The sequence below is a fragment of the Fusarium mangiferae genome, assembly GCF_900044065.1.
Source record: "Fusarium mangiferae strain MRC7560 genome assembly, contig: FMAN_scaffold003, whole genome shotgun sequence".
In the NCBI taxonomy this organism is placed as follows: domain Eukaryota; kingdom Fungi; phylum Ascomycota; class Sordariomycetes; order Hypocreales; family Nectriaceae; genus Fusarium; species Fusarium mangiferae.
Genome location: NW_024573923.1, coordinates 171,256 through 187,149, shown reverse-complemented (window position 1 = coordinate 187,149; position 15,894 = coordinate 171,256). Strand labels below are relative to the sequence as shown.

At 49.6% G+C, this 15,894-nt stretch overlaps 6 protein-coding genes across 6 annotated transcripts; 3 read left to right on the top strand and 3 right to left on the bottom strand.

Annotated features, from left to right (window-relative positions):
* Positions 1–473: 473 nt before the first annotated feature.
* FMAN_05028 (putative neutral amino acid permease) lies at positions 474–1,960 on the top strand (the record flags this gene model as incomplete). The annotated part of the gene is made up of 2 exons (XM_041828193.1): positions 474–1,847; positions 1,901–1,960. The coding sequence occupies 2 exons, from the start codon at positions 474–476 to the stop codon at positions 1,958–1,960; spliced, it is 1,434 nt and encodes a 477-aa protein (XP_041679080.1).
* A 469-nt stretch (positions 1,961–2,429) lies between these two features.
* Positions 2,430–3,774, bottom strand: FMAN_05029 (uncharacterized protein; the record flags this gene model as incomplete). Its single annotated transcript, XM_041828192.1, has 2 exons — positions 2,430–2,619; positions 2,669–3,774. 2 exons carry the CDS (start codon positions 3,772–3,774, stop codon positions 2,430–2,432), a joined length of 1,296 nt encoding a protein of 431 aa, XP_041679079.1.
* Positions 3,775–4,265: 491 nt separating this feature from the next.
* Positions 4,266–6,530, top strand: FMAN_05030 (uncharacterized protein; the record flags this gene model as incomplete). Its single annotated transcript, XM_041828191.1, has 6 exons — positions 4,266–4,315; positions 4,365–4,490; positions 4,536–4,604; positions 4,656–4,802; positions 4,849–6,133; positions 6,180–6,530. The coding sequence occupies 6 exons, from the start codon at positions 4,266–4,268 to the stop codon at positions 6,528–6,530; spliced, it is 2,028 nt and encodes a 675-aa protein (XP_041679078.1).
* Positions 6,531–6,585: 55 nt separating this feature from the next.
* On the bottom strand, positions 6,586–8,407 carry FMAN_05031 (uncharacterized protein; the record flags this gene model as incomplete). The annotated part of the gene is made up of 5 exons (XM_041828190.1): positions 6,586–7,260; positions 7,309–7,576; positions 7,624–7,835; positions 7,890–8,169; positions 8,232–8,407. 5 exons carry the CDS (start codon positions 8,405–8,407, stop codon positions 6,586–6,588), a joined length of 1,611 nt encoding a protein of 536 aa, XP_041679077.1.
* Positions 8,408–10,000: 1,593 nt separating this feature from the next.
* FMAN_05032 (uncharacterized protein) lies at positions 10,001–11,966 on the top strand (the record flags this gene model as incomplete). The annotated part of the gene is made up of 3 exons (XM_041828189.1): positions 10,001–10,387; positions 10,436–10,547; positions 10,600–11,966. 3 exons carry the CDS (start codon positions 10,001–10,003, stop codon positions 11,964–11,966), a joined length of 1,866 nt encoding a protein of 621 aa, XP_041679076.1.
* A 341-nt stretch (positions 11,967–12,307) lies between these two features.
* Positions 12,308–13,079, bottom strand: FMAN_05033 (putative parvulin (peptidylprolyl isomerase); the record flags this gene model as incomplete). The annotated part of the gene is made up of 4 exons (XM_041828188.1): positions 12,308–12,317; positions 12,368–12,624; positions 12,689–12,952; positions 13,077–13,079. 4 exons carry the CDS (start codon positions 13,077–13,079, stop codon positions 12,308–12,310), a joined length of 534 nt encoding a protein of 177 aa, XP_041679075.1.
* Positions 13,080–15,894: the final 2,815 nt, after the last annotated feature.

Here is a 15,894-nt window from a genome sequence, read left to right as displayed (position 1 = left end):
GTAGAGACTGTCGAGAAAAGTCTTATAAAAATGTGATGTTGTTGAGCTATCGATGTTAGCTGATTCGGCTATTATTGAGCCCCATCATTTTAACCAATTAGGGACATTTAAAAAGGGTTTACTTGCTAATCCTTCTAGAAACACCACGGAATGATCCACTTGTACTCCATCATGGATCGTAGACTGACCTGGTCATGGCTTTTCGTATGACATGCCATTGCCATGGACTGACAAACTTTTTCTGAATTCTCGCCTCTGCTCACATGGATCCAGATGGCTCAATATGGAGTCTCCACGTCCCGTCCGACGTCGGGCTGAAGGGGAGTCATATACCGTGGCCCTACAAAGACAGTCCAGTCCCTCTTCACTCACATCCTCATACTCATTCATCCTCTCTGAATCTCTTGACGAGTTCACCAAATAAAACCGTCTGTGTGACAATGGGAGACTAAGCTACACTCATAAAAAAAACAATGACCTCCTCCATCACCCCCGCGGCCTCCACCGCCAGCAAAAACAAGGACAAGCCCCAGGGCGCCCAGGACAACAACATCCTCTCCGCCCCAATCGCCCAAGATGACGATTCCACCAGCGAGAAAATGGTCGGCGAAGTAACCGAATTCGAGAAGCGCAAGATCCTCGACGGCAAGGCCAAGTTCAGCCGTCTCGGCTGGAAGCGCCTCACCATCGTCCTCATCGTCCAGGCCGTCGCGCTCGGCTCGCTCTCCATCCCCGGCGCCTTTGCGACGCTGGGCATGGTCGCGGGCGTTATCTGCTCGATTGGCATTGGGCTCATTGCGATTTACACGTCGTATATCGTTGGGCAGGTCAAGGTTAGGTATCCGCATGTCGAGCACTACCCTGCTGCGGGAGGACTCATGTTTGGACGTTGGGGTGCTGAGGCTTTTGGTGCCATGGTTACGCTTCAGTTGCTGCTCCTCACGGCGTCGCATTGCTTGACGGGGACTATCGCCTTTGCGACTTTGACTGAGAGTAACATCTGCAGTCTTGTCTGGGGTGTCATCTCTGCTGTTCTGCTGCTGCTTCTTGCTGTGCCTCCTAGTTTCGCAGAGGTGGCTATTCTGGGCTATATCGACTTCGCTTCGATTATTGCAGCTATTGGAGTCACCATCATCGCGACTGGTATTCGAGCTTCCGATGCACCTGAACCGGCCAATTGGTCCGCCTGGCCCAAGCCTGATGTCACCTTTGCTCAGGCCTTTATTGCACTTTGCAACATCTTCTTCGCCTACAGCTTCTCTATCTCGCAGTTCAGCTTCATGGATGAAATGCACACGCCCACCGACTATATGAAGGCTATTTGGACGCTCGGCGGTATCGAAATTGTTATCTATACTCTCACCGGTGCTCTCATCTACTCCTTCGTTGGCGTCGATGTTAAATCTCCAGCTCTTCTATCTGCAGGCCACACTGTTGCCAAGGTTGCCTTTGGCGTGGCCTTGCCAGTTATTTTCATCAGCGGCTCGATCAACACGACTGTCGCTGTGCGCTATATCCACGGTCGAATCTATGAGAATTCCATCGCCAAGTATATCAATACCCCTAAGGGCTGGATCTCTTGGCTCCTTCTCATCAGCATCTTCACTTGGATCGGTTTCGTCATCGCAGAGGCTATTCCCTTCTTCAGCGACTTGATCGCTATCACATCCAGTTTGCTGAACTCGGGCTTCACTCTGTACTGGCCTGCAGTAATGTGGTTCATGCTTTTGAGAGAAGGCAAGTGGTACAGCAAGAAGAACATCCTTTCCAGCGTTGTCAACGCCATCATCTTCATCATGGGCCTTGTCTTCTTGGTTGCTGGAACCTACTCCGCCGTCATCGATATTGTAAGCCAACTCACACAAACGTCTTATGCAACATCAACTAACATCATCCGCAGATCGACCAGTATGACCATGGAACTGTCAAGAACGCTTTCACATGTGCTCCTCTTGGCTAAGACCATCACAAAAGTCGTGAGTGGTCAGACACAGCCGGTGACGGGGTCGAGTCCAGTCACCGAATTTTGGGATATTACATGTCACACATATGTCCATATCCCACATAATACAGCACCAAAGCACCATCGTAGGGGCCATGCGTAAACGTAGGCGTGACACGTAATTCGTATACAAGCACTAGGTCTCTCAGCATGCTTGAAACATTTAATTGTTCTATGTGGTATGTAGTATGTGATATGCGAACCGTGTACGATGTTGCATGCGCCCATGGCCATGGGCTCGTCCCTGATCATGACTGGCACACTGCTTCATGTTGCATAACCATTGTGGTGGCACGAACCAAAATCACTCGAAGCTCAAAGACCACCGATCGTGGCTCACAGGCAGTGATGAGGCTTCGGTTTTGGTGTATGCTCTCCTTTATCTTAGCAGTCTATCGTTCCAAACGAACCAATACATCTATTCTTTTCACAGCTTGGCCTGCTCAGCTCTTGTCAACTTCCTTAAAGGAGGGCCGCCCCGACTACCATCACCCTGCTTCACCATGTCCTGTCCAGTTGGCGCTCGTAGCCTCCACTTGTGTCGAAGCTCCCTAGAAGCCTTGTTCTCAAAGCAGTCCACAATGTATCTTCCAAGCACAGGGAGAAATTTGAAAGCGCTGCATAATTGTCAGTACAACTTCACATTAGGTTTCATGGGTAACTCACTGTCCAGCACCACCCGTAGCAAGGAAAAGACCCTCGCGAACAGGATGATGGTCCACGATAAAGTCTCCCTCAGGTGTATCAGAGTACCAACAAAGTCGTGTTCTCAACCACTCCCGGTCTGCAACCTCTGGTACGAGATCTTGTAGTCCCTCACGAAGAGCTTGCAATGCATCTGCTGGTAAATAATTGGTCGTGGCGTTGTTTCCATCTCGTTTAGGAGATGATACCATTCGAGTTTGTCCAAGAGGATCTTTTACTTCAACTTCAGTAGCCCATCCGTAGCCGTGACGAGCAATCTTAAGAATATGTGTCTTCGGCGTAGGTGGGAAGACGAAGACTCCGGTGCTGAGATTGATGATGACAGGCATGCCCTTGAGTCTCTCTGCTTCATCGGGAGTGAGACGGATGAAGCCAACTGGCTGTCCAGAACCAGATGAGGCGTGGCTGATAGGGAGTAGTCTATTTGACCACGCTCCAGTGGCTACAATGACTTGTGCAGCAGGGATAGTGTCACCTTCGGCGACGTTGACGCCAGTGACTTTTTTGTCGCTGTAACGTAGAGATAAAGCTCTCCCTCTAGGGCCTGTGACAAACGACACACCAGCAAGAGAACACTCTGTAGCTAGTTGTTGTATACTAGACTCGGCATCCGCCCAACCACCAGTCTTGTTGAAGTACGCCTTCTTGCCATCAAGCTGAGACTGAACGGCAGGAAATTGTTTTCGAATATCGTGTGCATTCTCATACTCCTCCAGCGTTCCACCAAGAGTCTTGTTCGACTCTTTACTCTGCTCAACAAAGGAGTTCCCACCAGCATCAGTGAGCATCACAAAGCCCGACTGGTGGTAGTGCTGTGAATATTGACCCGTCCAGCCCTCGAGGGCTTCAGTAGCCATCTTGCCGTAGAAAGGATCAGCATATTCCACGCGAATAACACGTGAGATATCAACACTGCTTCCGTCTATCACAGGTGGGAGATATCGATCGAGCACTGTGACGTATTGATAACCTCTCTTCTTGAGTTCGAGGGCAGTTGAAAGGCCAAAGACACCAGCGCCCACGATAACGATGGGCTCATTCTTTGATGCAGGCGTTCTAGAAGTCATGGTGATGTTGAGATAAGAAGGTACTAGGGATAAAAACAAGTAGCAGTCTAAAGAATGGAAAGAAAGAAACAATCAGCCCGTCTTATAGTAGACAAGCGACTTGTATAAGTCGATGTCCAAGACGGAAAATTGGTCTAAAACTCCGTGTCCAGAGGCATTGACCAATCGTGTTTCACCGTTTCTTCACCAACGGGCACGGAACACTACCACGACAATTCTCCGGTCAACGACTCACTAAGAACGCTATCACTAGATCAACTCCCCGAATCATGAGATACGTTCAAGGGAAAAGCTCTGGAATTCGGTATCTTTTTAATATTTAAGAAGCCAGTATCTCGGAGTCATCCGTAAGCTTCTCCAAACTGAGTCACGTGCACTTTTCCCTGTAAAGGTGGGCACGGAGAATCCGCGTCTCGTCCTCTTCATTCCAACTACATATTGTATATACTTCTTCTGAATGCTTGTCCACCAGCCCCACTGTCGACTTGATAATGACAGGCAATCCCGAATCTTCCGTCCGGCGTGCGTGCGAGAGCTGTCGGTGAGTCGTATGATGTATTTACAAGGGTTATTTTCTAATCCGGGAGCAGACGGAAGAAGACGAGATGTACTGGGGAACGACCTGTGTGCTCTTTTTGTGAGCGATTGAATCAGCCCTGCGAATATCTACCCAGGAATCGAGAGACTGTGAAGCGAAGGAGGAGGACCTCCAGAGCGTGAGTTGTGATCTTGGGTGAATGACTTGTCTCATGAGTTACCAGGCAACCGGGATCGAGGGATCGTGTTTCGAGTGTTGAGAATCGGGGTGATGAGATATATGAGCTTATCCAGTGAGAAAGACCGATATTTTACTGTTACTGCAACTGCTAACAGGTGTAAAGCCATCCTCAAGCTGCCTCGTCGAGCAATGGCTCAGCCTTGACTCCGGACTCCCTCCCGAGGCATACAAACAGGTCCGGATCTTTCGTCGAAAGCGCTTCAAGACGATTGAACAGAGTGAGCATTAACGATGAAGTCTCAGTATCTTGGTAAGATACCCTTCTATTCCTCATACAATAAGCTCACAACGGCCAGGCTCCCTACAGCAACAGAGGCAAGACCATCGCCAGATTCACTCGACCATGCCGTAGAAGAATATCGAAGACGTTTATACTTCCAACCACTACCTCTCTTCAATCCAGAAGGGCTGAGAGACCGGATAGAAAGATTCCCCATGTTTCTTCAATGGATCTTCTTAGCACTTGCACTGTCAAATCTCCCTTATGATTCGAGCAGCGCGAAAGAAGCTGACTTGATTCACTCTCATGCGAGGTCTGCGCGAGATATGGTACTTGAACTTGCCATGCGAGGAACAGCCCAGTTGGAAATCTCACAAGCTCTATGTCTCCTTGCTCTGGGTGACATACTCGGTACCCACCCCGCTCTCTTTGCTCACCACAGTTCTAACTCGGTTGCAGAAGGAAGACCAGCATTGGCTTTGATGACAATAGGAGCGGCTAGTAGACTCGAACTCGTCCGCGGAGCAGGCTACTCTGAATCCCCTCACAACCCTCATGGCGACGCCAGCCTCAGATGTTACTGGAGTGTCTTCATCCTCGAAAAAGGCTTCGCTCCTCGTTTCACCCTTCTCTCGCAAACACACACCAAACCAGATTATCCTCGCAGCGCAAGAGAGCCCTCACCACCAGCATATCTAGGCGATGAAGAATACGCGCCAGATCTAGAAAATATTCGCGACGATTTGAGAACAGACCCCGGGATAACATCACATGCTGTTCGCGCTGTATCGTTCTGCGGCGACGTTATCTCGTATCTGCACGCGCTGCATATCGGAAAGGCTGATAACCCTGCTGATACAAATTCCAATTTTTACCAATTGACGAATACACTATATGATCTCGAGTCTAGACTCGGTCATGTACATTTCGTTCGAAACGTGGGCTTTTCGGAACGAACACCAGAGGAGTTCGAAAGACATCGAGAGTATTGGGCCCCATGGCTCCTCTTCCAAATCACAGCGCATGCAACACAAGGATTATTAAACCACCCATTCATACACCTCGTCACCCTCCGAAGAGCGAATCGACCTTCCCAACCAAGACTGTTCCTCCAACAAACTGTCGATCAAGCTATGTTTCACTCAGCTTGGGTAGCGCGCTTAGTCCAAACATGTATAGATCGTGGATTAATGGTATATGACCCGTTAATAGGCGATTTAGTCGCTGCGACGGCGACAATACCGTGGCTTTTCCAGTATGCGAGGGACGCGAAAGTGTCAGAAACTTCAAAGGAGAATTATAGAAAATGCATCGAGTTTCTAGAGTCGATGCCTGATCCTTCACCAAGGAGTATACACAAGGTTTGTCAGAACACGCCCAGCTAGGAGTATATACTAACCCTGACAGCGAGAACTTTTACATCAGCTACAAACAATGTCGAGTCAAGTCCAGAATAACAACATGATTAGTTTTCAACCCTCCAAGATCTGGCAACTCATCGACTCGGATATCATGGACGCGGTGGCACCGCAGCCTACGACTGATGGAACGCAGGGCGGTCAATCTGATGCTTCCAAGACGACTGTCAGTGTGCAAACGACTTTTGTTCACCCTGTTGGTGAAAGGCGAATGGATCAACGACAGACTGCGCTGGGCGATTCGATGACTGCTGATATTTACGAAGGTTTGGAGCAGTATTCTCTCGATAGTATATTCTCGCAGCCTATGTTTATCGACCATGCATGGCTGCATGTATAAAGAATATTACACAATTAAACGATAATAGATCATCTATGCCTCTCATCAGATTACCCTATGACGCCCATCTCTGTACAAACTCATCCTTCTTCACACTCTTCGCCAACGCCTTCTTGGCCACAACACCCTCCAACTTCTCCTTAACCTTATCCACCTCTTGACTCAACACATCAATCGACCCTTCAAACTCCGGATCAACCATCTTGATCTCCCCAAACGGACTCTCCGCCAATACACTATCACGCAAAAGCTGAATCGCCAACCTTGCATCGTCCAACCTAGAAGTAACGCTCGTCTCAAAGCTATCCTGTGCATTGCGCACCACATCTGTGGTTTTGCCAGATCTTTCGGTGAACGCTTTGTTCAGAGCTGATACTTGGTCTTGGATGGAAGCTTCTTCTGCGTCGGGTAGCGAGAGCGCCAAATCGCGGAGAAGAGCCTCGATTGCAGGCTCGTCGAGAATACCGGATGAGCGGCGTCTGTTGTTGTTGTTGCTGCGACGAGCACCGTCTGTGTTGGCCCGCATGCGAATTGGTGAGGGGTTCCGAATGGGAGATGCTGGCATAGCGGCTCTGATAGATTTCTTCTTTTCCGGGGATAGCGAGGCAGATACTTCTGCTTTGGCTGTAGCGATGATGGAAGATGCGGCTGCGTTGTGGGATTTGAGAGTTTCGACACGTTCTGTGAGGAGTGTTATCCTTTCTACGAGATAGTCGAGGCACTCGTTGACCTAGACAGTATTAGCAACGCGATGAATGTAGGGTTAGAATGCACGTACGTAAGAAACTGCCACTGCTGAACGATGAATGCTCTGTCCGCTCTGAGCATTCGTTGCCTTCAACGCTGGTTCCAAATGCTGCTGCTCGGCAGACATTTGTGCAACAGGCAAGATCTCCGAGTACAGCGACTCGAGCTCTTCCTCGAGAGCTTTAACGTCTTCTTGAGTAGCAGCCTTGACATCTCCCGAGCGTTCCGCTGCAAGGATAGCCTCGAGATAGATCCTGTCCAGTCTCGTCCTCAGCGTCTCAACGGTTGTTTTGATCAACCTATCCAAATTAGCACAGATCAATACAATGATAAGCGGCGGAAGTACCTCATACAAGTCTCCCTCAACTTCTCAATCGTCTTCTCCTCCTCTGGATCCTGCTGATCAAGTTCCCATCCGAGCTTCTGCAAACTCGACAGTAACTTATCATCAGACTGGAACACCGTATCGACCGTCTTCTTAAGATTTGATCGCGAGTCCTTGGCAATCTGCTCCAGGTCTGCAACACGATACTCCAAACTCTGTGCCTCGCCATCAACCTACACTACATTAGCAACTCCCGTCTCAAACAATCTCGGACTAGTCTGTGTTACCTCAAACACCAATTTCTTCAAGGCATGTTTCGTCTTATTAAGACGCGCCTCTTCAAGATCCCTCCTCTGAGTCTCCGCCTCATCACGCTTCTTCACCAACCTCGCCAGCGCATCACGCTGCTGTTTCAGCGTCTCAGTCTGCTTCGATATCGTAGCCGTCGACCTATTCAGCTCCTCAATCGCCGCACGAACATCATCCTCATTCACCGCCTGCACCTCCCCTAAATCATGCAGGTCCGCCAACCTGTCAACCTGCCCGCTCTTATCAAGCGCAGTATACCTATAGCAACCCCCGCCTCATCAGCATAAAACAGATACACAAAAGGTCGTTAAACGACTCACAGTGCCAGCTCATCACCCGTGAGGAGGTGATCGTTCGCGAGATGCAGATTCGCCCAGTCGACGAATGAAGCATCTGATAGGGCGTGTTGCACGTCTTCCTTGGAGGCGGGGATGCCGTACGCGCGGGCTGCCTTGAGGAGCAGGGCTTCTGCGCGGTGCTTGGGACCGAGATCCATTTTGGACCTGTGGAATAGCGAGGTGGCGTTTTTGAAGTAACCGTCCGTGATGGGGTGGTACAGCCAACGTTTTGCCTTAGGAGCGGTGTTGATGATGACACAAGTCGCCCCTGGGAAAAGATGGAGATGTTGCTGAGTGCGATGAATAGAGATTGGTGTTGTGGACGATACTCAGTCAGATGGTGTACTGAGCCTCAAGTGAATTTGTCCACTCAAACAAATGAACCCAGCTGAGAATAGAAAAACAACCAAGAATACGAGCAATTAGCTTTCTAAATCAGTTCACTCAAACGTCAATGCTGTGTCGTGCCGTCGTGGTGATGCTCAAGATAGCCTCATATTCAAACAAAACAAACGCCCCAGACGTTAAATGTCGGCCCAAAGATCCCGGGCGGTCAAACAACCCCTGGACCCTTCGCGGCACTTTTTTTCCAGTGGACGTACACCTGAGGACCAGTGAGGGCGGGGCTAGCGTGCCACAACTCTACAGCGCATCTTGCATGAGGCGAGCTTCCACGGACATCTTGATGTTCTTTACAAGAGGCGATTATTGGTGAAGAGAGAAATATCCTCAGATCGCAACGGCTGTGCATGCATTCAGGTTGTTTAATGCAGGGGAGATATCCTGTTGATACACTGCCATTACCAGGCACGACAGCATCGCCATCTTCAGAGTTGTTGGACAAGATGCTTGCTTTTATGCAAGTCTCAGATATCAGCTTACAAAAATAAAATAAAATAGCTTAGCAAACACCCAAAGCCATCACACTCGTCATCTGCATATATGATACATCCCCCTCCTCATCCGTTTGAACCTCCTGTCCCACGTCCCCCAGCATCGTCCTCCCTGTCGTGACCAAGAAACCGTCACCATCTGAACAGCTCTTCCAGCGTCATATATCCATTTCTCACCTATACAGAAACTCCCCATGGGGAATATGGTCATGCTTCAATCTATTTCTGTTCCTGTCCATCATGACGTTTTGTCAAACAACCCTCGTAGCGGGAAAAGAATGATACAAGATCGAAAAACACCCTTCAAACGAGACGGTCTGGCTTCAAGGCGGTGCAGTCCCGTTCTTCCCGTTCAATGTGTCAAACCTACGCAAGCAAGATATTATCATGCAGCCAATCTTACATGGTCAAAGGTGGTCCAATTCCTTCAGACATGCTCGGTAACAGGCCGATCTAGATTGGAGGTATGTCGGGTCCCTACATCATCTTTCCATAAAGAGCTGCACACGTCAACAGATAGAACGATGCTATGTTTCAAACAGACCTTTAACTGTGAATATGTGACCATCAACTGCAGAATACACTCTGCCAGTGCAAACCGCCGGCCGGCTTGGCCTTGTCACTGTCAACACTTCTGCTCCCTCATTCACCCGTTTCCAATCCCTCTTTTCCCTTTTCAACACATCTCGCTTGTCCCTCGAGCCCTTTTTAAACAGTCACCCTTCCGCAAGTCGCGAAAGGGGTGTATTGTATCTTCATGTGTAACGCCTCCAAAACCGCCGACCTTGTGCTTCTTCACCCTCACCAACCTGGCTGTGCTCATCACGTCGACGTTGCAGTTGCAGTTGCAGTTGCACCATGACTACTACCATTAGAAACAACGTTTCTGAAATCCTCCGCTGTCTCAGACCCTCAAATGAAGCTCGCAATCCGCTCCCCTCGAGGCCATCATGGATCAACTCCCCACAATCACTGTTTCAAGCAGCCCGAGACATGTCGCTATCAGATCTCTGGAGGACGCGATTCATCACTGTCGCCAGCAATGTGCTGGAGTTTGGCTGGGTCGTCGTCGTCTATCTCATGAGCGAGGTCATCATATGGGGTTTGAGTAGGGCGTTGGCTCCTGTGCATCTCGAGTTCTTCTCCTCTATTTTTGGAATGGTTCTGACATTTTGCTTCATGGCTGCGGCCTACCTGTGCTTCGCTGATGTCGATGGTGTGTATGGAAGGCACATCAAATCCAAGGTAAGTGAACACGAGTCCCCGTAACGGCAGCACTAACTTTCATTTCAGGTCGACTTCATCAATGTTCATCTTGGCTTGGGCTTTCCGATCCCTCTCGTCATGCTGAACCAGAGCGATATTCTCAACGGCCGCGATATCGGCTGCGTCATTGGCAACTTTGGTATGTTTCAGTACGAAAAAACCTCTCCAAGCTTTTCTCATCATTACTCCAGTCATAACCAACATTGCTTCTTGGGCCATGGTCTTTGCCCTCTCGCTTCTCGTTATGAGCTGTGTGGCGCGAATGACTAGCCAAGTGCCCGATGACTTTTGCCTCCCGCAGCCTACTACAGGAACTCTTCCTCGGATCGAAACCAGCTGGCTCTCCGACTCAACTCTGGACCAAGGACAACAGCCTATGTTTGGCCGTCGCCAAAAAGTAGCAAACCCGCCGAGATCCGGGCCGGACGAAGCAACCTCAGCAACAGCCAGCCAACGATCATCCGTTGTTTCCAAGGATCCGGTTCCGGTGTCACAGGTTTGGCACGTTTGGATGTCCAACTTTCCACTGATCGCATCGTCACTCGCCATCTTTATGATTGGAGCACCAGTAGCTGCCGCCACTAACGATGACCGCATCCTCGATGGCTGCGTTCTCTGGTTCGTCTGGGTACTCACACTGCGACTCCAGCGAGCCTTCAAGGCCTCACAACTTTGCACTGACATGCTGAAGCTCAAGAACACGATCGTCACGCTTATGAATCCTGTCCTGTTCACGACCCTCCTCATGACGGCATATACCCGAGCCAAAGCGGGCGCATATGGCTACGGCAGTATAGACAAAGTCCTGCGCGATTTCAGCGGAGGAACGCCCCTTTATGTCCTTTGGACCTCTGTGGCAACTGGAACGCCCCTTTCGGACGGACGAAGCCCGTGGTTTGGTGCTGGTGACGCTGCACTCTCGATCCTCGAATGCGGAATTCTGATTTGGGGCTTCAAGCTATATGAATGCCAACGACAGCTCTTCAGTCTCGCTGGTTTCCTCACTATTATCCTGGCGACGGCAGCCGCAGCTGGAAACGTCTTCCTGTCGGTCCTGGGAGGGAAGCTTGTCGGTCTAAACGCCCCCGCAGCGCTGGCATTCGCTGCACGAAGCACAACTTTGGCACTTGCCAAACCGGCCATGGAAGCACTTGGTGGAAATCTCGGTGTGAATGCTGCCCTCGTGGTAAGCAACGGAATCCTTGGTCAGCTTTGCTATCCGTTTGTGCTCGACAAACTAGGCGTCAGGCGAGAAGACCTTGTTCCCCATTCAAGCGTCAACGTATCCGACTCCGATGGTAGAGCCTCACGTCTGAGTCTGAAGCCTCTTTTGAGAACAGCTCAAAAGGATCTGTCAAGTGGCGATGATCCCTTTACAATCTCAGCCGGTATCACTGTTGGCATCAACGGCGCGGCCATGGGCGTGTCGTATCTGTACGAGACTAGAAGTCGCGCAGCTCCGTACGCTGCTCTTGCTATGACAGTCTCCGGCGTCATGACGGTGGTGTTCACCACTGTCGAGCCTTTCAAAGGTGCTGTGTTGAGTCTGGCCAGCTGAAGAGAAATGGCGATAGAATCTCGGCAGGATAGACGTGGTAGCGTTCGTGACCTGGTGTTTAGTTATATACTTGCTAGGAAGACGGGTAGAAAGACAACGAGCAAGCCTGGTAGAAGCCAGTTGTGGCCGGGTACTGTAGATACTTAGACATGGAAGAATAATGTAGACAACCAAGATTTAAAAGACTGCTAGTCTCTTGAAATATGACGTCCAAGTCAGCCACATATAGATCACTTCAACAGATATCGGCAAAGGCGATCGGGAGGTATTGCGCGAGGACGTCAAGGATACGCTCTGCTTTGTCAATTTACAAAATTTGTCAATTATATATACTTTTCAATTTATTCAAGGCTAGGGAAAGTCAGTCAGTAATGAGTTCAAACCACAGACATTGGACTTACCGCTCAATCAAGTGAAGGCCGCTAGCTGTCTCCACAATTCCGCTCATCTGGCCAGGTTGGAGGCCAAAGGAAGCATCTTCAAACTCCTTCTGCATGTCTCCCTTGCCAAAGTATCCGAGATCGCCTCGCTTACGGGCAGAAGAGCAGTCGGATTCGGTGAGAGCGAGCTCACCAAGTGTGATACTACCAGACTTGATCTTTTGCTCGTGGTCCTGGATGATCTCAAGGGCCTCCTCCTTGGTGCGCGTGATCTCAGCCTGTAGTGATTGTGTTAGTCAGCGATCAATGCAACTGTCGGATACGATGGGCGGGTATGCGCACCTCTCTCCAGCTGCTGGGTCGTCGGCTGTCGCGGTGCTTGACTAGTAGATGGGCAGCGCGGATCTTCCCCTCAGGAACACCAGCGACGGCACCAGGACGAGAGCCAGCACTGTGGTTAGTAGCCATATAATGCTTGAGCTTCTCGGTGTCGGTGCCGGAGGGAGGTTCCCATCGTGAGAGCTTCTCGGCAGAGTTGAAGTAGTAGGGGAGGTTCTTGGAGTTGGAGTGTCGGACCTCCCATCCCGGAGGAAGACCAGTGTCAGCCTATAGTGTGCATGTTAGATGATGAATTGAGTCTGTGAGTTGATTGACGCAGCCAAAGGAGGGGGCGGCGAGAAGTCTTGAAGGATCTGCGACAGTTGTCGAGGTTTGCTGTTGAGCTGCTTACCATGTTTATATCTGTTGTTGACTTTGGTGAAGGTGGTATAAGCGAGAGCAAAAATGAGCTGTGTTCAGCGTCGTCGTCGGGTTATCGATCGTCAAAAAAAGTTCGTCTTTGGGGGAAGCAAAAGTTGCAGCTCGAGAGATGTGCTGCGAAGAGGAGTGATGAGATGGATGGGCTACCAGTTAAGGTATGGTAAGCTGGAGCTGATGGAGCTGGGTCCTCCCGTCGCCTCTCGACTCGCTGGGTTCAACTGGAACAATGACGTGCCGTAACTTTGCTGTACAACAGAAGGAGCGACAGACCCCCGCGGTTGCCATGCGGCGTTGCTGTGGCGGGCGGGGTTTGACGCGGGGTGGCCCTTCCTTCTTTCAGTGGGTGGGTGAGCTACCCAGCGCTGTGATAGGCTCACAGGCTCGAAGCGTTGCAGCGACTCAACCTCTAACAAGCGCCTCAATACTCTTAACGAGGGATATATCCAACTCGGTTGGTAATAAACCATGCTTACTGGCTTTAGATCATGGGATCAGTCTTTAGTGCATGCTTAATCAAGGGGTTACTTGTCACCAGACGCTCGGCATCATCGAGCTGAAGGCACATACACCTCCGGGGACCTTTTAAGCCAGTAATCGTTCGAGGTACATACAGTTGATAGAAATAGAACTCCAGACGGCATTGGCAAGGTTTGATGGGGGGGGAGGCAGTATCAACGGTGAACTTCGGAGGTTCTGTCTATCGGAGCCTTTCAACTGAGCCATCCCTCTCACACGGTACCAGCACCAAAGGGAAAATGCGGAGGTGCGTTTCCATCCATTCGGAACAACCTGCAGATCTGTCAGTTGTCACTGGCCCTGGACCTGGTTCGGATAGTCGAATGTGGAATAGAATAACACGGAGATGCCAGCCGGTAAATCGATAGTCTACAGGTTAAGTGGCTAGCTGAGTGCCTATAATCATCGTCACGCGAAAACTTTGACGGAAGAGTCGGGGAAGTTAAATCTGAATAATTAGTTGGCAAACGTAATTTTTCTTTGCTCCTATTGATACCAGAATCAGGGATAAAATAGGTATGTAAAAGAAAGGAAGCAGGCGTTGCGAAGAGTGCCGCTAAGATCAGACTATAGCACCATTCGCCATAAGCTGGGAGGAAAAAAAACTCGGGATCTTGATCCTAAATGAAAAAAATGAACTAGATATGTTGGCACAGGCTTAGCATATCTTTACTCAGTTTAGGATACCTTTTTGATAGAAAATATGCATGACTGTGAGAGAATAAAAACGCGTAATTGCCTTGAGCCGCTTGATGAGAAACAAGTATCCAATGTCATCTTACAATCAGCCCAGAGATTCGGGACCAGAGCAGATTGTGAGACATGTCACCACGTTGCCACTTCAACAGAGACGTCAAGCCTCCTATAATGCAGGAAGAAGAGATATGAAGGCAGCACCTGCATTTTGAACAAGTGATTATTCTTGGGAGCCTTGATTCCATGCCTCCCGTGGTTGACACTCAGAGTCGAAGATGGTGTATAATGGAAACCCCGCTATTAAAAAATTCGATCACTTTGTGGAATCATCCTTCGAACATCTCTGTGGGTAATCAACTCTGTAAGTGATCGCTAAGTCACTTCCAATATGCTTTATGTACCAAGTTGTTGGTTGCCTTTAGAGCACATGGTATCACCTTCGCCTTCAGCTCTGGTGTAACTACTATGCGTGGGGTTGCAAGTGTGATTTGTTTGCTGACTGCAACGACATTAACGACCTGAGTAAGTTGGCCAACGCAATCAGATTGCGAATAGTTCACGCAAGACAATAACATCTTCAGTTTCATGATCCACCGTCCTAAGGCTCACACGAATCGCTAAATCGCCGACCTTCCAAGCGTCAGATCGGATAATTTACTCTAGGCTTAGGAACGACTTCCTACCAACTCACCAGTATCTCCCTTTCGGCCAATTACGAATTCCATGGCCTACGTACTTTCTACACGTGTACGTGTCTGCGGCCTTTTTCGTGTTGATCGTGTCTCAAGTTCCGCTTTGGTACGATCGTGATGGTCTCGTGGACCTCACGTAGCCCTCCATGTGCCACTTATTGATCACTTGTCAACGCCTCACCCAGTTAATGCTGTTTGAAGTGGCAGAGAACCATGTTCCTGCGTCTTGTTTCGAGTTCCTAATTCGAGAGATGTCTTTTCACGCATATTTCTAACATGCACGTCACTCTAGTTTACTCCTCGCTGTGACGGAGGTTACATTGTGCCTGATTAACGCACCAGTGATGATGTGAACATACAGAGACCAGCCTCGTTGTGCCGGACAAACCTCCGTAACTGTTCAGCTGGAATAGACAGCATCATCCAATAAGAGCTCTTTTCAAAGGATTCACAGTGATGTTGTTTTATGCACGGGTAGGTATTATGTATTTCTGGCTGCCTCATGATTAGATGACTCCAAGGCATCACCGCCTCATAGAATTGAAGATGAAGACGTGAGTCACCGCAAATAACCTACCCCTGTCAATGAATGAATTGTCCCCAGTGTTTTGCCTTGCCACTCGCGGCGTGAGACCGTGAAATAAAGATAACGAGTCAGCAATAACAAGGCGCGGCAGAGGGACATAACTTTCGTGTCGTTTCGACTGTACAGTAGACGGCCCACGTGTGACAATCCACACGAGGCCACTGAAGGATAACGCGCTGAATCACCCACTGTTTATGCTGTGCCTTGGTTTGTTCAAGTCACTTGCTGCCTGTGCATTCCGTACAAAACTCAACCGACCCCAACACTGAAGCCTTGTTCTTCTCTTCTCTTCCTCTGTA